This window comes from Mobula birostris, chromosome 25 (assembly GCF_030028105.1).
Source record: "Mobula birostris isolate sMobBir1 chromosome 25, sMobBir1.hap1, whole genome shotgun sequence".
NCBI lineage: Eukaryota > Metazoa > Chordata > Chondrichthyes > Myliobatiformes > Myliobatidae > Mobula > Mobula birostris.
The window spans coordinates 44,717,026-44,744,771 of record NC_092394.1 but is presented as its reverse complement, the minus strand read 5'-3'; the positions used below and the strand labels follow the sequence as shown (position 1 = coordinate 44,744,771).

General features: G+C 38.6%; 1 protein-coding gene across 15 annotated transcripts in view; it reads right to left on the bottom strand.

Moving 5' to 3' along the window:
* LOC140187597 (general transcription factor II-I-like) overlaps positions 1-27,746 on the bottom strand; it is a 143,808-nt gene that overhangs the window by 96,391 nt on the left and 19,671 nt on the right. For 9 of the 15 annotated variants that reach the window (XM_072243065.1, XM_072243061.1, XM_072243068.1 and 6 more), the window contains exons 3-10: positions 19,967-22,055; positions 19,010-19,113; positions 16,182-16,320; positions 12,268-12,405; positions 6,823-7,006; positions 5,709-5,737; positions 2,926-2,977; positions 197-246 (exon numbers count right to left, since the gene is read on the bottom strand). In XM_072243065.1, coding sequence (XP_072099166.1) covers positions 197-246; positions 2,926-2,977; positions 5,709-5,737; positions 6,823-7,006; positions 12,268-12,405; positions 16,182-16,320; positions 19,010-19,113; positions 19,967-21,698 — 2,428 coding nt within the window. In that variant the 5' untranslated portion in view covers positions 21,699-22,055. Of the gene's footprint in view, positions 1-196; positions 247-2,925; positions 2,978-5,708; positions 5,738-6,822; positions 7,007-12,267; positions 12,406-16,181; positions 16,321-19,009; positions 19,114-19,956; positions 22,056-27,746 lie in introns of those variants that run through there. The other 6 variants (XM_072243071.1, XM_072243072.1, XM_072243074.1 and 3 more) reach the window with 2 other exon arrangements.

Genomic DNA, 27,746 nt, shown 5'->3' with positions numbered 1-27,746 from the left:
TATTCTCAATAATTTTACAGTATTTTTACCCCCAATGATAAAACCATCACTACATCATTCATTTTATAATTAATCTAATGCAAGTAGAAAACACAAAACTTTACTAAAAACATAAATAAGGACTGTGGATAATACATCAACAGCCATATTTTTCCTTTAATTAATAGCAAATGTAATTTTAGAAAGTAACACTTACTCGGTTGGTTATCATCACATGGCTCAGTTTTCACCTTAACTGGAACAAAGCTACAAAATAGAACATTCAAATATATTCACTTTTGCCGTGGTTTGTTATTCCTTTTCGGCAAGTGCAGAAAAGTTATTTTCCAATAATCTCTTTTCCTTTACTAGAGGTCAACTCAGGTTTAACTTTAGATACTATACCATGTTACAATTCTAAATGGATTGCCTTTAGAATAGATGATCACAATATTAAAGTACGGAAGGCTAAATAGCCCAGCATCAATTTTTGTCAATCAGCCCAATTCTTCCCTCCAGAAGACATAATTCACTGTAACCCACTCTCCCATTGGCTTCTAGCCATATATTTGGAAGAATTCTAGTCCTATTATTCCTACATCGTATCTTCTCTATTTATACCGAAGCACGAAAGAGTAGTGCATCAAATGCAAGCTGATGCAGAAAGTTTGCTCGTTATAGACAGCTTGATAAAGTCACACCACTTGAAATTCATAAACTAGTCAAAGCTGGTATTGGTGATTTTCGAGTTCAACAGCAAGCAACTCTCAGTAGTGGAGAGTCCCAGCTGAGACTATCCAAACAGTGATCTCCTCCACAGAGGTAGTTTTCACTATCATTAATAGGGAATATCTGCAAACAATGCATCTCAGCTGTCAAGATTAGAGAATGACACCAACAATCTCTGTCGTTACCATAATTACTTTTTTTAAAACAAAGTTATAAGGGCCAGAAATAACTTTTTATTCAGAGTGGCAGAGACAAGAGGTTATAAACAAGGAAAACAAATAACTAAAAAGTAATCATCTTCCTGTTTTCATAGCAGAAATCACAATGTGGCAGAAGCAATGCAAATGTAAAGGTCTAAAGGCAGTTAATGGAACTAATATCAACAAAGGAATAGTACTTTGGAGTAAGAGGAGCTGCAAAGCAACAAATTTCATGACAAATGTCAGTGATAATAAACCTGATTCTGATAAACCTTCTTACTAAGAAAAAGAATAGAACTAAAAGCTGACAAAGCCCAGAAACTTCGGCATCTGAGGTTGCTGTAGATCAGGATATACCGCTACTAGTTTCCTAAAATTATCTAAGTTCTGCAATAGTCCCAAATTGCCTAAACCAAAGTTGCTATATAAAGTAAGGATTCAAGGGAAGACAAAAACATACCTTCATTGGTATTGGACAGGTTTAAAGGTAAAAATCAGTACAATCAAAAAGGGTACTTTCAAAGTGGATGCTTCAACTATTTAAAATCTACATTTTTGATTACTTGGATGTATTCAAAAATAGACAATAAAGTATACTATGATGAATGAGTGCACATACATGCAGAAGGTGGAAACTGGGATCTAATGTTGGACATTTAAGATGCCGCAGGACCATTTCCCTTGATTGTTGGCACAACAGCTGGGGAAGCTGCATGGCCTTGGTTGTAGGAAGGACTAGGCCTCAAGCATGGGCTTGCCTGCTGCTACAGTCAGGAAAGAAGACAGCAGAGGCAATACAGCTCAGCATCCATACTTGGTTGTGGGTTGGCCTCTCATGCTGGTGCTGCCCTCCAGTGTTCGATCAGTGGAATGACAAACTGGATTGCATGCATGTGTTCGTCTGGAGGCTGCCAGTAACTGCACCATCAATTTGTGGGACATGTCACTCAGGGACTTGGGTTATATGTCTTTTTTGCATAACTGTATACTTGCTTGCTATCTTGAATGTGCTGTGCACGCCTTGTGCTGTGTACATTTTGCATCTGAGCCTCAGAGGAACACTGTTTCATTCAGCCGTTTTCATGCATGGTTGAATGATAATTAAACTTGAACTAATGTGAAAATGTGAGTTCATTCATTTTAATATGGACAATATGACAAGCAATAAAATAACCTGGGTATTTTTGAACATAAATAAATATAGACTCAGTAGGAAGACTAACACTGCACTGGCCTTTTGGCAACATGGATTCAAGAGACTGAAGGACAGCAAAAAAATTAAGGATAATAAGAAATGAGCACGATGGCCTTCAGCAATGCAAGCTGAATCTTACTCCACAGTGCAGTCAATGCAGAGCTTGCACATTCTTTCTGTGACTATGTAGGTTTCTACTCAGTGCTTCGGTTTCTCCAGTATACCAGATTTCCCACTGTAAATTACTCCCAATGTAAATATTTAGTAAAAGAATCAAAGGGAAGTTGCTACAGGGAAATAAGGGCAGGGTAGAATAGAAGAATAGGATGGGACTGCTCTGTTTGAAGTCAGCATGTCTTAATGCACCAAATGGTATACCGTATTATAGTAAGTACATTAGCAAGGCAAATAAGTGGGGAAAAAAGAAACATAGGTGAGGGAATGGGGAAATCATAAAAGTACACAATCAAAGAGACACCAAAACTAGTAAGGGGTTATAGCAGATGGAGGAGACAGGCAAACACAAAGCAAAGCTTCAGAATAACTGATCTAGATCACAGAGAGGGCTTTAGTAAATAAATACAAAAAAACTCTACTTTTTAAAAAAAACTTTCTACAGATATGGAAGCGTACCTTCAAAAGGAAATACCCACACAAATAATTCCAAAAGAATGTACAAACTAACCTACAAGTGAAAATATCAATGCCATATCTTGTACACCCAATGAGACAACTACAGACTATGAATTTATGCAAATTATATTGAGTTTGAGATAAATTATTAAAGTTGTAAGTACCGCAAGGACAGAAAGATCAACCTACCCCACAGGTGGCATCTGTGCGTTCTCCTTCCCAGTTGGTCGCTTTGTTTCCACTAAGAAAATATAGAAATGTTAATCTGTAAACGAGTGGCTTGCTTGGAAAACAATCTTTAATTCAACATTCACGTCAAAAGATCTGGAGGTCTTTAGCTCTTTTTCATATAGCTGAAAGACAATACCCATGAACTTTATTCCTTTTATTTCACACTGGATTTGTATATTAAAGCCAATTACAACAGGATGAACAAAAGATTAGCCCTTTCATAAAGGAAATTAAAAAACTAGCAGTTCATTTCATGTTCATTAGGATCTTCCATGAAACTGGTAATTCCAATTCATTCTCTTTGAATAAACAAGATTATTCAAACTGGAATAAATCTAAAGCTAGAAAAGCTGGTGATAGTTGCAAAGTGCAATTTTACCCAGCCACAAAGTATGGGAGATTGCAATTTATTCTTATATAACAAGCAGACTAGGTTAAATCTTCAGTATACAGTTTATAGGCATAAACAATAAGTTTTTGTTCAAATCTTCAACATTTGATACCTAAAGGAATAAAGATTTAAATAGGATATTTAATGTTCAAATACTAGAGAACATCGATTCATAAACTGTACTTGCCAATGTTGGCAAGTCGGATATGTCCTTATGTAGGACAGCAAACAGCTGAACTGGTGGGGGGCAAATGATAAAACAGAACTAGAGGAAAAAAACCAAAATGACTTAAAACAACTGTTGAGCATAGAGGATAGATTAACTTTATGCAGTCAGCGCAACTAATTTACAGCACTCTAGTCACCAGGCTTGATTTGCATGAGTTTTAAAACCTGGCCATAAACTGACAATATGACATGGCCAATATAAAGTACTCCACACAAGGGGTATTTAATTTGTCCATATGCACCTTTTTTTTTAAAAAACAACTTCTACTACATAATAATTTACTGTACTATGCCACTTCACAATTTATATTTATTCACCTTGCTTGCTATTATACTCATCATCATGACATAGGAGACTGTTAAGTGCATCAGGTACAAATTGTATGTCTCTCTACTGGCCATTCCAAAAGTAGTTTGCTTTTCTCCATTAGCTGTTTATACCCAACATGCATACAAGGCAACTTTGAACCATTTGTGAGGTGATGACCTGTATTCTTTAGGGTAGATTTCGACATCCACCTGTTTATGTGTTAGTAGTTGTATCACTAGTGCATGAATAACAGCAATTGCCATTAGATTGTTTCAATAAATATGGTTCCATACTGCAGTGAGTATTCTAACCATCACAAAGATGTGTATTTTTTAATGACAGAAATACCCTCCCTGTGAAGAGGTTGAGCATATATTATGCCCATGGAAAATTTTAGACTTATTACAACTCACTTATAAAATGAATCTAACAGCCAAGCTCACGAATACTAGATATTGAATCTTTCTATAGCTTATTGTGTGCATAAACGAACACTATATTTTAAGTTAAGGGAATATCAAATTCTCGCATTAATGCAACTTAGTTAAATTGTTTGCCAAGTCTCAAATCTGCCAAAATAGCTTCCATAGTTATGGAAATGTTTGGACGTAAAAACCTATGTTATCCTGTAATGTGATCTATTCTGCTTTCTGGGCTACTTACAGAGAAGATAGATTTTTCTTTGCATGGTTATATATGCATGAATGTAGTGATGACAATATTTTAGAATAGAAATCACTTATTACAGGATGTTTTATCTCACAAATCAAAGCAAACTACAAAAATGCCTGGGAGCTTAGCATGTCAATGACAAATATATAAACTAGCTATTATATTTTTTTTAAAAAAAGGTTTGAGCACATAAGATTTTTCAATTCTGACATTGATTGCTTTGAAATCCAAGCTAACCACTGAGTTCTTTTATCATGCTGTTCCACAGAAAGACAATTCCCAGCAGTCTTTGTGGAGACATAGTTAGGTGGAAAGAATGTTACAATTGCAACGATTAATAACTACCAAATTAGCCATCATAATTTGAATGACAAACTGATAAACTGCATAGAGACAAATGTGATTACCGGAATTGGGAGCAACAAACTGCTGTAAGAACTTAGTGGGTCAGGCAGCATTTCTGGAGAGAAGTGGGCAGTTTTTTCAGTTTGGACTCATTAACTGTCTTGATCCAAAATGATGACTATCCATTTCCCTCCACAGATGCTACTCGACCTAATTTCCTCCAGCAGTTTATTTGTTGAAAGAGTGCATACGTGATTTGTATGAATTTTAGGGTATACATTATATTTAAAATCTATGTCCACAATACTTAAAATAATTTATTTTTTAAGAAACCCCTTGGGGAAAATGGAGCAATATCATACAGCGTCACCCATCTCCATTCAATATATCCTTCAAAAAGTTGGATTGCTTCAGATATTTAAATGTAACCCGGCCTTTTCAGTTAATCTGCTATTAAGATAACTTACCTAGCCAGTTAGTACACTCAGCCTTGCATCCTGAGCAACAAGCCTTAAAAGCTAACATGAGGACCATGATTATACATTTCCCACATATTGCAAGCTCATCATTATTTCACTATTTGAACAGCTTATTTTCTTCAACCTCTTACACCATGAAAACAGTGAAAAATAGCAAATGTTGACTTTAATCTGTTGAGTAGATGATCATAAGGAACTTCATAGAAATATTTATAATCATTGCATATTTGAACTGCCGAATTATATATTCACTACAACAGCATCAGGTTTTATCTTTAAAAAATTGCAGGCTAGGTTATATGCATATGCAACTTACAATGATGAATGGCAGTGTCCAGAAAAGGCCTGGATTAAAAGAAAGTAATTACACATTAATGATAACCATGTAAATTTTTCAAATAATTCAACAGCTCACTTTCACATTTTAGTAAATAAAGATATTAAGGACAATTAGAATGTTTTCTAGAACATCTATTTCAACTATCAGACAAAGTAGTAAAACATACAAAAAAATGACACAAATCAAATAAATATAGGAAATATTTTTTCTCTCAAAAATGAAATGAACAAGTAAAATCATTCAGCTTTGGCTAATGATATAGTAGAGGCAACTTTCAACAGTATGGACTTCAAATGTTGAATTTGCTATAAAAAAATTCAAATTAGTCTTCGAACAACTGTACTTTCTGGAATTGCAGATACCTCAACACGGAATGTCATCATAAATCTGCTATGCACTTCAGGTTTTATCATTATTGCTCTCCCAGACAGCATGAACTATGCAGAATAATTCATGAAAAGGGACAGAATGGGTAACATGCACAGTGAAAAGAAATTCAGTAAGTAATCCTGTATAAAATTATTTCAGTTTTGCAATCCACACGTCCTTATTACACCACTAGGCTCAAGTAGACCAAAAAACAAGTAACACAAGTTATTGTAATGATGAAATTTATTTAAAAATAGTTGCAAAGCATTCCCTACATATGCACAAATTTAAAAATCGTGAAATCACCAGAAGCACTAAAGCATCACAAATAAGGAAACCTCTTGATTTTAAATATTTACTGGCATTTGGAATAAGCTTAAGGTGTAGAAGTCAAAACTTCAAATATTTAATTTGTGCACTTTCTTACTCTTGTCAGAATCTGGATTTAATCAAAGTACTACAATCAAATACTACACTCAGAGTACTACAACTACACTGCGGTTTTCTAATTGCGTTTTGTTCTCAAGAGGTTATGAATAAGCTGGAGTGTATGCACATGTAGGGAATGCTTTATATAACAACTTCAATTGGAAGACAAATTCCTTTTTAATGCAGCATGTACTACGTTGCTGCTGAATTCAAATGGCTACATACTTAATTTAGTATTTAATGCAAAACATTAAACTTTTGCTTAAAAATTAATCTCCATGAGAAAGTTTACCTTTTGATTGTAAATATAATTTTTGACTTTTGCTCCAAAATTTTTTTCAATGTTATAGGGTCATATTTTGATGGATGTTTAAAACATACACCATCAGGCAATCCATGTATTGCTAAAGCAGCAGGGTCCTTAAAGATCTTCTCATAAGGCACAGGAATTGGAGCAGGTTTCCCAAGCGCTTTTCCTAAAATTGAGGAATAAATAGATTGAAGTCAGAAATAGGGTAAGCATATTGTAACTCTGAAACATACAGGGCTGTGAACACAATGCCAGCTTGAAAGGTATCTAGGCTCAGTGTGTAAAACAATGAAGCAATCACTTCCAAATACTATTATCCAACAAACATTTTTCCCTAGTTTAACAGAACTTCTTTTGAAGTAATGCCACTTGTAATCCACATAATAGGCATTTATCAAATACCATGGATGGGTTAACCAAATCAGACTAAGAGCCATACAGCACAGAAATTGGCCGTTCTGCCCAAATGGGCCATACCAAACAAGCAAGTCTCATTTCCCACTTAAACCTTTCCAGGCATTTTTTAAAATAAATGTTGTTAATCTAACAACTGGCTGACTTGCATTCCATCTTTGTATATCAGCAGGATAACATGAACCATTAGAAGCTCGTGTTGAGTAAGAAGTTTCCAAAGATAATCACTCTCAATCTCTTCAATGACTACAAGCTCCCTGGTCTCGATTGCCTCATTTTCACTATGAATGTCCAGTCCATAGACATGTCTATTTGCCCATCAGAAAGTCCTAAAAGCTCTCCGCTTCTTTCTGGACAACACACCTAATCAGTTCCTCAGGAAACATAGAAAACCTACAACACAATAGCAGGCCCTTTGGCCCACAATGCTATGCCGAACATGTAATTACTTTAGAAATTACCTAGGGTTACCCATAGCCCTCAATTTTTATAAGCTCCATGTACCTATCCAAGAGTCTCTTAAAACAGGGGTCCCCAACATTCTGGCGGACCAGCCAACCGGGGGGGGGGGGGGGGGGGGGGGGTGTTCCAAGTAGGGTTAAACTCACCTCAACATGTCTTTTACAGTTAGGGTTCCAAACTTTCTCACTCCCAAATAAGGGACAAAAGTAGCTGTCAAATACGGGACACTTGCCCGAGAAAGACTACCATGACCATGAAGCCTTCCGCGGGCACCTGTGTGCACATGCGCATACATGCCGATTTTTTTCCCACAATCCGGTTTTGCCTTAATCTTCCTGACTATACTGTACATACATTATTTCTACTTTATATAGGCTGTGTATCTATCATATTGTTCCTGCTTTTACTACATGTTATTTTAGGTTTTATGTGTTATTTGGCATGATTTGGTAGGTTATCTTTTGGGTCTGGGAACAGTCAAAAATTTTTCCCATATAAATTAACGGTAATTGCTTCTTCGCTTTACACCATTTCTGCACGAAAGGTTTCATAGGAACGCTCTACCTTAGCGGGGGAAATACGGGACAAGGGCGGTCCCGCATGGGACAAACCAATTCAGCCCAATAGACGGGATGTCCTGGCAAATACGGGACAGTTGGCAACCCTATGTTCAAGTTCAACAGTGCGTGACAGGGAATGAGGAAAAGGTGCAGCTGGTTCATATTGTTTCCTCGCGGCCTGGCAGCACATGCTTTGCAGCCCAGTGGTTGGGGACCGCTGTCTTAAAAGACCCTATTATATCCACCTGCACCACAGTCGCCAGCAGCCCATTCCATGCACTCACCATTCTGCGTAAAAAACTTACCCTGATACCTACTTCCAAAAACCTTAAAACTGTACCCTCTCGTGTTAGCCATTACAGCCCTGGAAAAAAGCCTCTGACTATCCACACGATCAATGCCTCTCATCATCTTATACATCTCTAACAGGTCATCTCTCATCCTCCGTCGCTCCAAGGAGAAAAGGTCAAGTTCACTCAACCTATTCTCATAAGGCATGCACCCCCCCCCCACAACCCAAGCAACATCCTTGTAAATCTCCTCTGCACCTTTTCTATAGCTTCCACATCCTTCCTGTAGTGAGGTGATCAGAACTGAGCACAATACTCCTTTTCAAATCTTTATTATTATTATCCAAAATTAACAAGAGTACTCCAAGTAGGCTCTGATCAAGGTCCTATATAGCTGCAACATTAACTCTCAGCTCTTGAACTCGGTTGATGAAGGCCAATACACCATATGCCTTCTTAACCACACAGTCAGCCTGCACAGCAGCTTTGAGTGTCCTATCGACTAAGACCCCAAGATCCCTCCACACTGCCAACAGCCTTACCATTAATACTTTATTCTGCAATCAGATTTGAGCTACTAAGATGAACCACCTCACACTTGTCTGGGTTGAACTCCATCTGCCACTTCTTAGCCCAGTTTTGCATCCTATCAATGTCCCGCTGTAACCTCTGACAGCCCTCCACAATATCCACAAAACCTCCAATCTTTGTGTCATCCTAACTTGTCTGCTCCTCTCTCTGCAATGCTATGGTAAAGGAGATAGAATTGTGATCACTAGCTCCAAAATGCTCTCCCAATGAGAGAACTGACACTTGATCAGGTTCATTTCCCAATACCAGTAGAGCCTCTTGTAGGCTTATCTACATATTGTGTCAGGAAACCTTCCTGAACACACCTAACAAACTCCACCCCATCTAAACCCCTTTCTCTGGGGAGATGTCAATCAATATCAGGGAAATTAAAATCTCCCACCACGACAATCCTGTTATTATTGCACCGTTCCGGAATCTGCCTTCCTATCTGCTCCTTGATGTCCCTGTTACAATTGGGTGGTCTATAAAAAAAAACCAAATAAAGTAATTGACCCCATCCTGTTTCTACAAACCCCATTTCCAGAAAAGTTGGGCTATTTTCCAAAATGCAATAAAAACAAAAATCTGGGATATGTTAATTCACATGAACCTTTATTTAACTGACAAAAGTACAAAGAAAAGATTTTCAATAGTTTTACTGACCAACTTAATTGTATTTTGTAAACATACACACATTTAGAATTTGATGGCTGCAACACACTCAACAAAAGTTGGGCCAGAGGCATGTTTTGCTCTTTTGCTCCCCTCGCTGTCCTTTCAGAAAGATCCAAAGCCTGCCACTCTAAGTAGCCATTTCTGCCCCTGAGCAATTCAAGTATCTGTAATGGCCACAACATCATAGCTTCAAGTACTGATCCACGCTCTAAGCTCATCTGTTTGTTAATAATACTCCTTGCGTTAAAATAGACACATCCCAAACCATCAATCTGAGCGCATCCCTTCTCTTATCACCTGCCTATCCTTCCTCTCACACTGCCCACAAGCTTCTCTATTTGTGAGCCAACCGCACCTTCCACTGTCTCTTCAGTTCTCTCCTCGATCCGGCGGAACTGGTCCTCACCCTCAACAATCTCTCCTTTGTCCATATTCCAGGCCCTTATCAGCATTGCTCCCCAACTCTTCCTACACTATACTGACAACCACATTGGTGCTGCTTCCTGCACCCATGCTGAGCTCATCAATTTCATTAACTAATTTACATGGTCCATTTCTGACACCTCTCTATCCCCTTTCTCCATAATAATCTAAGTTACAGAACCAGAATTAGACCATTGGGCCCATCGCGTCTGCTCCGCCATTTCATCATGGTTGATCCAATGTTCTTCTCAGCCCCAATCTCCTGCCCTCTTCCCATATCCCTTCATGTTCTAACCAATCAAAAATTTATCAACCTCTGCCTGAAATATACATAAAAGACTTTTCCACAGGCAGCTGTAGAGGCCAAGAATCCCACAGATTTACCACTCTCTGGCTAAAGAAATTCCTCCTTATCCTTAATTATCGACTCCAGCATCTTCCCAACCACTAAGGTCAGACTAACCAGCCTATAGTTTCCTTTCTTCTGTCTCACTCTCCCTTCTTGAGGAGTGGAATGACATTTGCAATTATCCTATCTTCCAGAAACATTCCAGAACCTAGTGATTCTTTAAAAATCATTAATAATATCTCCACAGTCTCTTTAGCCACCTCTTTCAGGACACTACGGTTAGACCATCTGGTCCAGGTGACATTATCTACCTTCAGACCTTTCACTTACCCCAAGAACCTTCTCCCTAGTAATAGTAACTTCACATGCTCCCTGACACCTGGGACTTCCCCATACTGCTAGTGTCTCCCACAGAAAAGACTGATGCAAAATACTTATTCAGTTCTTACGTTATTTCATTGTCCCCCATTACTACCTCTCCAGCATCATTTTCCAGCAGTCCAATATCCATTCTTGCCTCTCTTTTACACTTTAGGTATCCGAAGAAACTTCTGGTTTTCTATCTTTAATATTATTGGTCAGCTTACTTTCGTATTCCATATTTACCTTCTTAATCACTTTTTTTAGTTGCCTTCTGTTGGTTTATAAAAGCTTCCCAATCCTCTAACTTCCCATTAATTTTTGCACTATTATATGCCATCTCTTTGGCTTTTATGTCAGTTTTGAGTTCTCTTGCTAGCCATAGTTGTGTCTTCCTCTTTGGGATGCATATATCCTATGCCTTTCGAACTGCTTCTCGAAATTGCAGCCATTGCTGCTCTACCATCACCCCTGCCAATGTTCTTTTCCAATCAATTCTGGCCAACTCTCATGTTTGCAATGGATCGTACTATTACAGTGCAGGAAGCCACAGAATATAAAAGTCAAACTGGAAATGAAATAAAGTAGCAGGCAAGAACGGAATGCCCGGAGATAACCGTGTACTGATTTTCATTTACCACCTAATACTAGTCAAACAGGCAATCTATTTAAGGAAAACTTTGATTTTCTCATCTGTCAAAGATAGAAATCCATGGTTTCTAAGAGTACCAGTATCAGATTAAAAATGTCTCAACAGAAACAAGGCTAACTTCCTAGCATGAATGTCTTCAAAGGCAAGTTTGGAAAAGCACAAGTACATTCATTTTATGTTTGCACAGAGGTAAAGGCTTGTTATATTAGAGATCTTTCTTAACTGGACAGCTGAAATATTTGCAAATCCAAGAACTAACATATAGCTGCCAATCAATCTAAACTAACTTTTATGTATCAGATGCACAATTTTGAACTAACTAGGAGCTCCAAAAGGCCATGAGTTTAGCTTGTGAGCTCAAAGCTTTCAGTTAGCTTACTGACTTGCTGCAGTATTTTCAATCTTCAATTGCACTGTTCAGATCTGTAACATCCTGTTCCTAACTCCTATGGACTATGAAGCAGTTTAGGACATGGGGTTATGATTCTTTGAAACATTACATTTTGACTAATAGTACATCCTTTTTTCCTACTAACCAGATTCTTTTAATTAAATTACAAATCTACTGGGATGCTTTCATAAATTGCCTAGTGACTTAATCCAACTGCAAATAATCACAGCACAGCACTGACTTTTGTTTGCACAAGAAAAATTAAAATAGAAAAGTACCATAAAGTAAGCAGAACAAATCTTCAACTGATTTTCTGAATTTTTCAATGTCAGCTTGGTTATCCATAGCAGCTGGAGTCACACAACGTACAGTTTTACCTCCTAGCCTTTGAGATACCTTTTGCTCTTCAGCCACACCTAAAACCAAACCAAGAGATTGAAAAGATAATGCAAATTCACAAAGCAAACTGATGATATATGCACTGAATAATATAAATTTTTTTAAATAGTTACATTAAACAATTATTCCAATTACATATCTGGAACAAAAAAGCTTATAGCATACATGTTGTTAATATAATATAAACAATCTCAAGTTTTGTGTCTTACCAAAAATTACTCACTCTAGGAAAACACTGAAGTTTAGGGTGAAGACATTTGCACATGTACAGTTGAAGTCAGAAGTTCACATACACCTTAGCCAAATACACTTAAACTCAGTTTTTCACAATTCCTGACATTTAATCCTAGAAAACATTCCCTATCTTGGGTCAGTTAGGATCACTACTTTATTTTAAGAATATGAAATGTCAGAATAATAGTAGAGAGATTGATGTATTCCAGCTTTTATTTCTTTCATCACTTTCCCAGTGGGTCAGAAGCTTACATACACTTTGTTAGTATTTGGTAGCATTGCCTTTAAATTGTCTAACTTGGGTCAAACGTTTTGGGTAGCCTTCCACAAGCTTCTCACAGTAAGTTGCTGGAATTTTGTTCCATTCCTCCAGACAGAACTGGTGTAACTGAGTCAGGTTTGTAAGCCTCCTTGCTCGCACACGCTTTTTCAGTTCTGCCCACAAATTTTGAACAATGTTGGAGGCAACACTGGATGCATGTCAACTCTGGCGGGGTTTGCAAGACATTGCTTCCTACAAAGTAAAACCCAAAAGTGTGAATACCATCGATGCTTCACTACCAGGTGAACTCAACACATTCCATGCCCGCTTTGAAAGGGAGAATATAACTACAGCTGTGAAGAACCTGCTGCACCTGTTGACCCTGTGATCTCTATCTCAGAGGCCGATGTTAGGCTGTCTTTAACGAGAGTGAACCCTCGCGAGGCAGAAGGTCCCGATGGAGTATCTAGTAAGGCTCTGAAAGCCTGTGCCAACCAACTGGCTAGAGTATTTGAGGACATTTTCAACCTCTCACTGCTATGGGCGGGAAGTTCCCACTTGCTTCAAAAAGGCAACAATTATACCAGTGCCTAAGAAGAATAATGTGAGCTGCCTTAATGACTATAACCCGGTCGCACTCACATCTACAGCGATGAAATGCTTTGAGAGGTCAGTCATGACTAGACTGATCTTCTGCCTCAGCAAAGACCTGGATCCATTGCTATTTACCTATTGCCACAATAGGTCAATGGCAGATGCAATCTCAATGGCTCTTCACGCAGCTTTAGACCACTTGGACAACACAGACACCTATGCCAGGATGCTATTCATCGACTATAGCTCAGCATTTAATACCATCATTCCCACAATCCTGATTGAGAAGTTATGGAACCCAGGCCTCTGTACCTCTCTCTGCAAGTGGATCCTCAACTTCCTAACCGGAAGACCACAATCTGTGCGGATTGGTAATAACATTTCCTCCTCGCTGACGATCAACACTAGCGCATCTCATAGGTGTGTGCTTAGCCCACTGCTCTACTCTCTATGTACACATGACTGTGTGGCTAGGCATAGCTCAAATACCATCTATAAATCTGCTGACGATACAACCATTGGTAGAATCTCAGATGGAGATGAGAGGGCATACAGCAGCAAGATATGCCAACTAGTGGAGTAGTGTCACAGCAACATCCTAGCACTCAACGTCAGTAAGATGAAAAGAGCTAATTGTTGATCTCCAGAAGGGTAAGACGAAGGAACACATACCAATCCTCAGAAGATCAGAAGTGAGCAGTTTCAAGTTCCTGGGTGTCAAGATCTCTGAAGATCTAACCTGGTCCCAACATATCAGTTATAAAGGTTATAAAGAAGGCAAGGCAGCAACTATACTTCATTAGGAGTTTGAAACGATTTGGTATGTCAGCAAATACACTCAAAAACTTCTCCTGATGTACCATGGAGAGCATTCTGACAGGCTGTTGGGGGGGGGGGGGTGGGCGGTGCTACTGCACAGGACCGAAAGCTGCAGAGGGTTGTAAATTTAGTCGGCTCCATCTTGGGTCTTAGCCCTGGGTACTTTGTAGGCACCTTCGAGGAACGGTGTCTCAGAAGGGCAGTGTCAGTTATTAAGGACCTCCAGCAGCCAGGGCATGCCCTTTTCTCAGTGTTTAACCATCAGGTAGGAGGTATGGAAGCCTGAAGGCACACACTCAGCCATTCAGGAACACCTTCTTCCCCTCTGCCATCTGATTCCTAAATGGACATTAAACCCTTGAACACTACCTCACTTTTTTTAATATATATTATTTGTTTTTGGCATGATTTTTAATCTATTCAATATATGTATACTGTAATTGATTTGCTTATTATTTTTTCTTCTTCTATCATCATCGTGGATATCCCTCAAGGTCGAGGATGATGGTCTTCGTTCTGTTGATCTACTTATGGGCTCTCAAATGAAGAAATGTAACATCGACATCAACAATTGGGAAATCAATGCCAAGGACAGGAAACTCTGGCAAGCCATCATCCAAGAAGGAACAGCAATTTTCAAAGCCAACAGATGTGCAGAATTAGAAGAAAAGCAAATGGAAAGCGAGGCAGCAACAACCAAAGCCAGATCTGCCATCTAGAACTACCTGTCCTGAATGAGGAAGAACTTTCAAAGCCAAGATTGGACTGTTCTTCTGTATCATGTATTGCACTGAACTGCTGCTGCTAAGTTAACAAATTTCACAACACATGCCGGTGATAATAAACCCAATTCTGATTCTGAGGTACTTGATGATTAGCAAGAACGCTGTGAGCTAAAAGGCCATTTCAATACTGTACAATTCTCAACATATTAACCATAACAACAGATAGAATGCCAGAGCAGATCCTCAAATTCTGACTTCAACTCCCTCCAATAATATCCAAGCCAACAATCCAGTCAAAAATGGATGAATCTATTAACCAAAGTTCAACATCACACGACAACTAATTGAGATCTGTTCTGCCTACGATGACAAAATACACCGGAGTTCCAAGATATATTTAGTAAACTTTTCAAACTTTCTAAAACAATTCTTTAATCTCCACAAGCTTCACTATTAAAAACAAAAAAAGAAAAGTCACAAGGATAACAATTTTATGTCACAAACACTGGAATATCCTTTCATAATTTTGTACAAAAACTATGGACAAACGTTTAGAACATTTTAGAACATTGATAAGCTTAAGCTTTCTTCCACATGGCATCCTTTGTTGTGTAAATGTTGCACAACAACACTCTATATGCATGAATCTTGCAAAGTCTCGAAGCAGGCAAATAGTATGAACCTAGTTGAATCAAAAGGGAAGGTTGCGTTGATCACTTTGGATTAAAAAAGAATGAAAGGAACAGGACAAACATCAGCAACTTGCAAGCCAGCTTTGTAGACTTGATAACCTGTACAGAATTAAAGCACGGGTGATATTTAAAATAGCTTATGGGGAACTACAAACAAGAATTGATCATTTGCAGAGTCAGGAAGATGCAAGTGAATTCATACCTCAGATTAGAAAGTAAGAGTTAAAGCTGGGAAATGCACAAAGTACTGAGGTCATATCAGAGTGTGATGAGCATTTTACATCACGAAACACGTAAACATTCCAGAAGATTATCAATATCCCAGAACTCTTGAGATCTTAGGAAAGGTCAAATACAAGACATTGCTAGAGTAACTGAGGCCCCTAACATTGCTACTAAATAATCTATAAAGTCAAAGGTTTTCCTGCAACTTAATATCATGCCTTGATTTAGTCAATTCAACTTACAGTATTTCACAAAGTCAGTTTGAAAATCCTTTCGGTTTCCAATGAAAGATCTTCCTCGTTCGGTCCCCACCACAAATATATCTTTCTCATATACAGCAATGCATGCCACTTCAGCTTTTGACTTTGCAATTTCCTGGCACTGAAGAAGAAACAAGTTAAACCAACTTTAAAGAGAAAATATACAAAAATAAACACTAAAGAAAATCATTAAACATACATTTGCTGCTCAGATATCACACTGGAAAACAATTGCATATCTATGATACCGCTGAAAAAATTAACCTAGCATCACTGAAACAATTTAAGAGGAGGCCACAGGTAGGACAGCATTAAAGTGATATGCCCAAAATATCAAACAAACCCAAGGGCTGAAAAAAAGTACAGCTATCCCCTAGTTAATTAAGTTAGGTTCCAAAATAACCTCTCATTATGTATAAACTTTTATACCAGGAGCTACAATAAACTCAATGTTAAGTGCACAGGGATGTTTCAGTTGCTAATGCCATGTTGTTTCTCCCTTTACCACATCACTATTCCCTGTTGTCTTAAGCCTCATCCTATTTATCATTTAATTACTCTTGTCTTATATTCTCTTACAAATCTTCCCCTCTGTTCCTTCTACTCCTGTTGTTTTGCCAGATCTATTACTTAAACCACGTTACAGGGTGTCCCCAGGTTAAGAATATCTACTGTACATACAACTGAGCTTCCATAATACTATCAAATTCCGTAGTCTGATATATGTACATACATGTCCCTACAAATGGCAGCACTAGTTTCCCTTCTTTCTCTCTGTCATTGTTCTTCCTATCAGTCTCATCTACTTTTGATGTCATTCATTATACTGCAAAGGTATGGTTACCATAAAGTGTGATCTTCTTGTGCATTTTCAACTTGTGGAAGTCTGAGGACAGCCTATACATGTTCCTTTCCAGTTCTAACAAACATACAAATACAGTATTTCTCCAGATGTGTTACCCAGCATTTTCTGGTTTTAATTTCAATCTAATATTTTTTTCCACTTTTCCTAATACAGCATGATTTGCGATTACCATTTTCATTAGTAAAAAACAAGCCACTATAGATTTGTGCAGTGCAAGTATACCTACAATTCTTGACAATTGGGGAAAATTCATTGTCCACGTTAAATAAACGATAAGAAAATAGGCGGTATGGGGAAATGATTTGGATATGTACAGATTACAACAAAAAAAAACAGGTACAGACACGAGAAAATCTGCAGATGCTGGAAATTCAAGCAACACACACAAAATGCTGGTGGAACGCAGCAGGCCAGGCAGCATCTACAGGAAGACGTACAGTCGACATTTCCGGCCGAGACCCTTCGTTAGGACTTACAGTCGACGTTTCGGGCCGAGACCCTTCATGACGAAAGGTCTCGGCCCGAAATGTCATCCATAAAACAGGTACAGAGATAGTATTTAGTTTCACAGGTTTTTCCAAAGTGTCTGGAATACAAAAACTTGAGAAGCTCAAAACTTGGATCAGAACAAAATAGAAGCAATATTTAGATCTGGGCAAAACACAAGATATACAGGTCTTGAAAGAGAGTATAGATAATTTAAAGCAAGTCCTGGTAAATTCATCAGAATAAATTAATTTTCTGAACAATTTTGAAATTTATTAAGGAAACACTGAGAAGCTATTTCCTTTGACAGGAAAATCTAGATCAAAGCATCCACAGACAACGCATTAGTCATTCTACTAAAGAACAAACAAAACTGAATCGTAATGTAATTGAAAATAGCTTCTAGAGAAAGAGTAACATTCAAAGATAACATTACGTGATCTATAAGGTTAGCATTTTTCAGGTCACAATTTAGTAAACAAATTCCAGCAGTGAGCTTAGCATCACTCCACTCCTAAATACAAGGTTCAACATCCAGCTCACTGTTAGAACTCAAACACTCAGCACATGAGAGCACCGCATAAGCGTTTCTGCAACATTTCTTGCACATACAAACAGCAATGTAAAAATAACTATTAAATTTTTTTTTCTTTCTTGAAATTGGCTTTACCTCAGGAGTGTTAAGGTGTTCAAAACATGATGTGCAAGCACAAAATCTAAACTAGATGTCTATTTTACGCAGGTCTTCAACCTTCCTATTCTTTCACTTTCATGCTAGAACTTTCAGCTGGTAGAATGTTGTCATCTGTTCAACTTTCATAATTTCAAGCATCTCAAAGCACACTAATCTAACTGAAAATATGCAGATTTTAATTCATTTCTATAGATGCCCAATTAGTAATGAGTCTGTTGCTTGGATTTCCAGCATCTGCAGATTTTCTCGTTAGTAACTTCTAGTTTACTGCAAGTTCAACAAAAATGCTTTGAAACAAAGGTTAATAAATGGTCATCCAAAAAGATCTATCCCTCCATAATCCTCCAGTTTTGAAACCCAAAACTCCACTCAGTATTCCAATTGTAATCTTCGCTTTAAACAAGTCAAAATATGATGCTTAATTTATCAGCTATCTTCTATTAGCAAGGCGCTTCAAATATAAAGCAAAGCATTCAGTTAGACACTTCTATTCTCTCAACTTCAGCTCCAACGACTGCACAATCTAATAAACTTCCACGACTGCATGAGCGGCAGCACTTACCGGAATGTTATCTCCAGCATTCCAGAACTTGGAGTAACCTCTATTTTGCCGAGCATCCAAATACACCCATGTTTAAAAAAGCAACAGCAATGAAAATCCTATCCTCAAGACTCCAACTCCATTGAGCCACCAACTTCCATACATAAAATTCCTCATTACATATCAAGTAGTTCAAATGGTAACTTAGTAAATTAACAATTTACCATCGATTCCAGTGCTGACATAAGGAATTTTACTGCCAGAAGATTTTCGGCACTAGAGGGTTCTTCATGTATAACTGGTACAGTTCCAACTTGTGCCATGTTTCCTGAAGGGAAGATTGAAGAAAGTTTTAGATCAAATTCAAATGTCAAACAAAAATCCAAAGTAAATTAAATTATTCAATTATAAAATTAGTCAACCTTCTTCGGCTGCTTTCTTTACTAATTTTCAAAATCTGTTCCTAACCAGTTAATTCTATTAATTATTTTTTAATGTCAATATTATATTGACTTCCACATAGAATTAAAAATGAACATTGAAATAGCTCAGGTCAAATAGCATCCATAGAGAGAAAAAGTATATTTTAATTCTGAATTTTGCTTGTGGCAAATTTATGCAGAAAAAAGGAAGTGGGTTATTTTCAATGTTAATCACATTTGTGCTGGGACGTCTAGCACAATCAATTATGTACTCTGCATTTTTGCAAAAGCAAAATGATTTCTTCAATGTTGCCCTTAAAATGCATCTTTGCAAATTCCATGGAGCCTTTACTGTAAAAGGGGGTAATGAGGTAGACCAGCTTTACTTATAAATGGGAATTAATAATCTGAGATCTTCCACTACTCAGAAATCACCAAACCACAATTTATTGCAGCATAGTTCTGTATGCAACCACCAGTAGGAGGCAAGCTCCCAGTACACAAATGTAGGATCTCTAGTAACTTGACTACATTCAATAGCTTTTAAAGGAAAGTGAACTACTGCTCCAAGAAATCTGTTAATGAAACTCAATGCTCATTTATCCTATACAGGTTTCCCCCGCTATCCGAAAGAAGAGCGTTCCTATGAAACCTCTCGTAAGCTGAAATGGCATAAAGCGAAGAAGCAATTACTATTAATTTATATGGGGAAAACTTTTGAGCATTCCCAGACCCAAAAAATAACCTACCAAATCATACCTTCTTCTATGTCTGCCCGCCTTGATGTCGAAGGTCGAGGTTCGTTGTCTGCTGTGGCTGATGTGGAAGGCTTGAAATACGACAGTACGCTCGACTGCTTAGCCTCATGCATTTTTTTATCATACAATTCTTTGTAAGCACTCAAAACATCCTGCAAACCTGCCCTAAATCTACGTGTCCTTTCAAAATTAAAGTCATACTTTTCTGCAATCATTGCAGCACTGTCAATCGTAGCGAAAATCTCATGCAAGCGCTTCACGTTCAGTTCCTGGACGACTTCACTTTTGGGTCGTTCGCTATTACGTTTGGTTTCGATTCGTATCCTTTCCTCTTGCAATTGCATCAGCTCTTCATCTGTCAGTTCTTGGTCATAGGATGCTAAAACCTCTTCAACATCATCTTCGTCAACTTCCACAAACCCAGCCTCCTTAGCCAAAGTCACTATTGCCGTATTTATTGTTGCTGGCTCGAAGCCTTTAAAATCGTTCACTGCTTCAGGACACAGTTTCCTCCAAACACTATTTCTCATCGAGACTGTTAGCCTATCGAGAGCATCTCCAAGGTTGGCAATTGCCAATTTTATATTGTAGTCTTTCCAGATCTCCCGCAAAGATGCTTCAGAGTTGCCCTTTCTGTCAATGGTACTTACAATAAAATGCATCACATTTTGCAAGTAGTAAGCCTTAATTGTGGCTATTAGGCCTTGGTCACACGGTTGCAGCAACGATGTCGTATTCGGTGGTAAGAACACAACACGAATGTTACCGCCATACTCGGTAATGCCAGGCGGATGAGCAACACAATTATCGACAATCACAAGACACCTATTATCGAGGTTATTTTCTCTACAGTATTTTTCAACAAAAGGACTAACGTATCCACTCATGTACTCAGAAAAAATCACTTGGGTATTTCGACCGCTTGGATGTGAACGAAACACAACAGGAAGTATATTTTTATCAACGCCTTTAAGTGCCCTCGGATTTTCTGAATGGTACACTAGTAGAGGCCTAAGGACAGCGTCACCAGTGGCATTAATAATAGGCATTAGGGTAAACCTGTCCTTCGATGCCCTGTGTCCCTTAGCCTGCTTTTCTTCTATCGAAATAAATGTCTTGCTCGGCAATTTTTTCCAACAAATTGCAGTTTCGTCACAGGTAAACACTTGCTTATACGAATAACCACCTTCTGTAATTATTTCCTTCAGTTCTTCTGGGAACTTTTCGGCAGCTTCGGTATCAGCTGAAGCACTCTCTCCAGTAACCTTCAAGCTATGAAGCTGCCCTCGCCTCAAAAACCGATCAAACCACCCATGACTACCTTTAAATTCCACTTTCGCAACACTTTCATCACCATCGTCCAGTGCTTTCTGTTTCAGTTTATTAAAAAGACTGACTGATTTCTCCTTAAGTATAAGATAACTTAACGGAGCACCACGCTTTGTACACCCATCAATCCACTCGAGCAATAAACTTTCCATTTTCTCCATTACTGGATGCCGACTAAAAGAGACCACTTTGCTACTAGCAGAACCAATAGTAACATCGGCAGCTTTCAAGATTCTTTCTCTCTGCGTGTAAATAGTACGAATGGTGGACGCAGGCAAGTTCAACGCACGCACAATGTCTTTATTTCGTTCACCACGATCGAAACGTTTAATTACGTCCAGTTTTACACTAAGCGTAACACCCTTACGAGCTCTCTTAGGCTTTTCTGATATCTTAGGATACATCTTGCTAATGGACGCACAAAATAAATCGAGATAAAGCACAGATGCTCACAGACACAGTTCAAAGCTATGGCGGCTTGATGCTGAGATGCTGAGTGTAGTTCCTGGGGAAGGAGCTTGGTGGTGCCACTCTCGCCACTCGGGGTGCGCGCTGCCTCTATAACAGCTCACTGCAAAGCAAACGCTGAACGCTATTTTCGCTTTTCGCCTTTTGTCGTAAAAGCGAAAATCCTCTTCGGATTTCTTTCGGTTAGCGAAAATCCTCTTCGGATTTCTTTCGGTTAGCGAAAACAGGTACTAATGTAGGTCTTTCGTAAAAGCGAAGTGGCGTAAAGCGAACTTTCGAAAAGCAGGGGATACCTGTACACAAATATTCAAAAGTACCCAAGAGTCATTGAAAAATAATTAAGATATCCAAAAGTTAAACACACAAAGGTAACTAAATATTTTAATGAAAATAAAATCAAAACATAAAGCTCAATTTACAAGTCTAAAAGCTTTGCTTTCTCCCAGTTCCATCAAATTACATGGGATTCCTGTATATATGCCCACTTATACTTGGCACAGATTCAGCTGGTAAATTTCTCTAAGGCCTGTGAAACCTGCCCCATTAGACTGCACAGAGTCTGTAGCTACAGCAAGGGGAAGCTAGTAGGAACTGTGTTCTACAGAGAGAAGCCTCACATTAAGCAGAAGCACAAGATTGAAAGATCAAAATGGTTCTTCCTTCCCAGTCAACCAGATCCCTAGCAATTCCAATGAAAAGCACTGAAGTGAGGAACCTTTAACATAAACTGCTGCTAGGAGAAAATATCAAACAATTGATTTTTGACGAACTCTTAATTTTTTTCTGCCTGGACAATAGAAACCCTGATTAGGAATATTGAAAATTGAATTATACTCCAGACAGTCAATCCTAACAGCACAATCACGTCTAGTCTGCAATTAATAAAAAGCTTTGGAACTGTGACCACAATAAAAGAAAATTATAGTATAGATGCATTGATTAAAATAGTCACTACATCAAGGATACATAACAGTCAGGACATTGCAGTTCTAAAATCAAAATTATACAATGAGAATGGGTCCATAGAGGAACATGACTAACAATCCAATGTTTCCTGACCTCACTCCATCATTTCATATGAAGTCTGAACCTGTCCATCATTTCATATGAAGTCTGAACCTGTGCTTCAAGTTCAGCTTTCCACCCAGTCCTTGCACTTTCTGATGTATTTGACCTTGAGTATTCTACCTCAGCTTTGAACATACCCAACTAGCGAATACCCAAAGTCCTTGTACTAGAGTTCTGAAGATTTACAGATCTCTGCATAAGGTACTTTCTACTCTCAATCCTACATAACCAAGTCCTAAACTAACTCCCCAGCCCAAGATTTAACAGTTCAGCCTCGTACATCTTAATTCACTCCTGTTTATCCAAACTGCACCAAGTGTAAGCTAATCTTACTCAACTTTCCACTCAAAGGACACACCTTCTTGCAAGGTGTCAATCAAGTAAATAAAACTTTTTTTTAAATTCAAGTACACCAAGCAGTTTCACTGGTGTTACCTTTGATACTCTGAAGTTAAACCCTTTGCAATAAAGGTCAAATTTACATTAATTTCTTCTACTACCTTCAATGTTTACCTTTCCTTCACCAACGCCAAGATTCCTCCAAACACTAACATTTAGTAGTTTCTCATGATTTAAAGATTTTTTTTAAACCATCTTTCCTACCAAATTTCCTTACTCCACAATTCCCAAGTTACAGTACCTATAAGTATTCACCCGCATACCCCCCAGATGTTTTCATGTTTTATTGTTTTACAACATTGAATCACAATGTATTTAATTTCACATTTTTGACACTGATCAACAGAGAAAGACTCTTTCATGTCAAAGTGAAAGTAAACCTCTACAAAGTGATCTAAATTAATTACAAATACAAAACAAAATAATTGATAGCACAAGTATTCACCCCTTTAATATGATACATCAAATCATCACTAGTGCAACCAATTAGTTTTAAAAGTCACTTAATTAGTTAAATGGAGATCTGTTTTTGGATACCTGTGTGCAGTCCAGGTGTTTCAATTCATTGTCATTCAAATACACCTGTATCTGGAAAGTGCAACTGATGGTGAGTCAGTATCCTGGCAACAACTACACCATGAAGACAAAAGAATACTCCAAGCAACTCTGTGAAAAGGTCATTGTAAAGCACAAGTCAGGAGATGGATACAAGAAAATGTACAAGTCACTGAATGTCCCTTGGATTACAGTTACGTTAACCATCAAGAAACGGAAAGTATGAATCGTGTTTAAGTATGAATCGTTGGAATAATGAAATGGCTAGTTCTGTTCCACTCGAAAAAATTACTTATAATTTAAGAGATAAATATGTAACATTTCTGAATATTTGGCACCCTTACTTACAAAAGATAGGATGGCATATTTAAGTGCTCCGATAAAGATCTTGGTCCCTTGGGGAAAGTAACGAATAAGTATACCAAATTTATTTTGAACTCCATGGAGCATGTGGAAACCTTCCAACACCCAGGCGGTTGTTCTTTTTTTTTCTTCCTTCTTTTTTAGGTAGGACTATATATGGGGGGGGGGGGGGGGAGGAGGGTAGACACTATCTTTTCATGTATTCATTTTGAAAATTCAATAAAAATTATATTAAAAAAAAGAAATGGAAAGAATATGGCACAGGTGTAAATCTACCTAGAGCAGACTGTCCTCAAAACTTGAGTGACTGCGCAAGAACAGGACTAGTAAGGGAAACCAACAAGAGACCTATGACATCACTGGAGGAATTACAAGCTTCAGTGGCTGAGATATGAGAGACTGCGCATACAACTGTTGCCTAGGTGCTTCACCAGTCAAAGCTTTATGGGAAAGTGGCAAAGTGAAAGCCACTGCTGAGAAAAACTCACATGAACTCTCAGCTAGAGTTTGACAGAAGGCATGTGGGAGACTCTGAAGCAAGCTGGAAGGTTCTATGGTCTGATGAAACCAAAATTGAGCAAAAACACACTATCCCTACCATGAAACATGGTGGTGGCTGCATCATGTTGTCGGAATGCTTCACTGTAGCAGGCCCTGGAAGGCTTGTGAAATTTGACAGTAAAATGCAGCAAAATAAAGGGAAATCCTGGAGGAGAACCTGATGCATTCTGCAAGAGAAATGCGACTCTGGACAATGACCCAAGGGGGCAAGGAAACAAAAAGGAAATTATAGACCTGTTAGCTTGACGTCAGTGGTTGGGAAGTTGTTGGAATCTATTGTCAAGGATGAGATTACGGAGTACCTGGAGGCATATGACAAGATAGGCAGAACTCAGCATGGTTTCCTTAAAGGAAAATCCTACCTGACAAACCTATTGCTATTTTTTGAGGCAATTACAAGTAGGCTAGACAAGGGAGATGCAGTGGATGTTGTATATTTGGATTTTCAGAAGGCCTTTGACAAGGTGCAGCACATGAGGCTGCTAAACAAGATAAGAGCCCATGGAATTTCGGGAAAGTTACACACGTGGATAGAGCGTTGGCTGATTGGCGGGAAACAGAGATTGGGAATAAAGGGATCCCATTCTGGTTGGCTGCCAGTTACCAGTGGTGTTCCACAGGGGTCCGTGTTGGGGCCGCTTCTTTTTACCTTGTACGTCAACGATTTGGATTATGGAATAGAAGGCTTTGTGGCTAAGTTTGCTGATGATACAAAGATATATGATATGATTATGAGGACACACAGTCCCCTTTTATTGTCATTTAGTAATGCATGCATTAAGAAATGATAAAAATGTTTTTTCCAGAACGATATCACGAAAACACATGACAAACCAACTTAAAAACTAACAAAAACCACATAATTATAACATATAGTTACAACAGTGCAAAGCAATACCGTAATTTGATAAGAACAGACCATGGCACAATAAAAATCTCAAAGTCTCTCGGAAGTCCCATCACCTCACGCAGACGGTAAACCTCCAGCGCCGCCAACTTGCCGATGCAGCATCCCGGAAGCATCCGACCACAGTCCAACTCCGAGTCCGTCCGAAAACTCCGAGGCTCTGACCACCTATTCGACACCAAGCACCATCTCTGCCGAGCGTTTCGACCCCGGCCCCGGCAACAGGCGATATGCAAAGCCGAGGATTTGGGGCTTTCGTCTCCGAAGATTCTCAATCGCACAGTAGCAGCGGCAGCAAAGCAAGCACTTCAGAAGTTACTCCAGATGTTCCTCTGCGCTTCTCCTGGATCTGCCCATCAAATCCGGATTGTGCACGGCATCCCTAGTTAAACATATCGATATCATTCGGAACAGCCGCACGCACTGCCATCTTCTCCTCCCTCCCTATAGGTGGAGGGACTGGTAGTGCAGAGGAAACAGAGTCTGCAGAGAGACTTGGATAGGTTGGGAAAATGGGCAAAGAAGTGGCAAATGAAATACAATGTTGGAAAGTGTATGGTTATGCATTTTGGTAGAAGAAATAAACAGGCAGACTATTATTTAAATGGGGAGAGAATTCAAAGTTCTGAGATGCAACGGGACTTGGGAGTCCTCATGCAGGATACCCTTAAGGTTAACCTCCAGGTTGAGTCGGTGGTGAAGGCGGCGAAAGTACTGTTGGCATTTATTTCTAGAGGAATAGAGTATAGGAGCGGGGATGTGATGTTGAGGCTCTATAAGGCACTGGTAAGACCTCACTTGGAGTACTGTGTGCAGTTTTGGTCTCCTTATTTAAGAAAGGATGTGCTGACATTGGAGAGGGTTCAGAGAAGATTCACTAGAATGATTCAGTGATTGAGAGGGTTAACATATGAGGAACGTTTGACCGCTCTTGGACTGTACACCTTGGCATTTAGAAGAATGAGGGGGGACCTCATAGAAACATTTCGAATGTTGAAAGGCATGGACGTTGTGGATTTGGCAAAGTTGTTTCCTATGGTTGGGTGGGGGGGGGGGGGGGGGAGTCTTGAACGAGAGAGCATGACTTAAGGATTGAAGGGCGCCCATTCAGAACAGAGATGCGAAGAAATTTTTTCAGCCAGACGGTGGTGAATCTGTGGAATCTGTTGCCACGGACGGCAGTGGAGGTCAAGTCATTGGGTGTATTTAAGGCAGAGATTGATAGGTATCCGAGTAGCCAGGGCATCAAAGGTTATGGTGAGAAGGTGGGGGACTGGGACTAAATGGGAGATTAGATCAACTCATGATAGAACGGCGGAGCAGATTCAATGGGCCGAATGGCCGACTTCTGCTCCTTAGTCTTATGGTCTTATGACCCCTAAAGCTTAAATCCAAAGCTACATAGGAATGGCTTAAAAACATAACATAGTTAATATCCTGGAGTGGCCAAATCAGAGCCAGACATCAATCCAATTGAGAATTTGTGGCTGGACTTGAAAAGGTCTGTTCACTCACAATCCCTATGCAATCTGACAGAGCTTGAGCAGTTTTGTAAAGAAGAATAGGGAAAAAACTGCAGTGTCCAGATGTACAAAGCTGATAGAGACCTAGCCACACAAGCTCGAGGCTGTAATCGCTGCCAAAGGTGCATCTACTAAATACAGACCTGAAGAGGTTGAGTAATTATGCAAACAATTATTTTGTGTTCAATAATTGTAACAAATTTAGACCAATTTGTTTTCACTTTGAAATGAAAGAGTTTTTTGATCAATGTCAAAAAAGCCAGATTAAATCCATTGTAATTCAATGTTGTAAAACAGTAAAACATGAAAACTTCTGGGGGAGGGGGGTGGTGAATACTTTTTATAGGCACTGTATGTTTACTTCACTACCCTATTTCACCTTTACAATTGCTTAAATGTGTTTTCATCCCATCTTTGCCCTTTCTGTGTGAGTTTACATGAAGGCAAACATGGATGAAAAGGCAGAATATACTATATCAAAGTTATAATATAAATAAATGAGTTTAGTACTTTTCACTTTATTACCCGATTAAAAGTCTGCCTACCTGAAAAATTACACATTCATTTCTATTCTATCCTATAAACAATCTTCTCCATGTTAACATAAT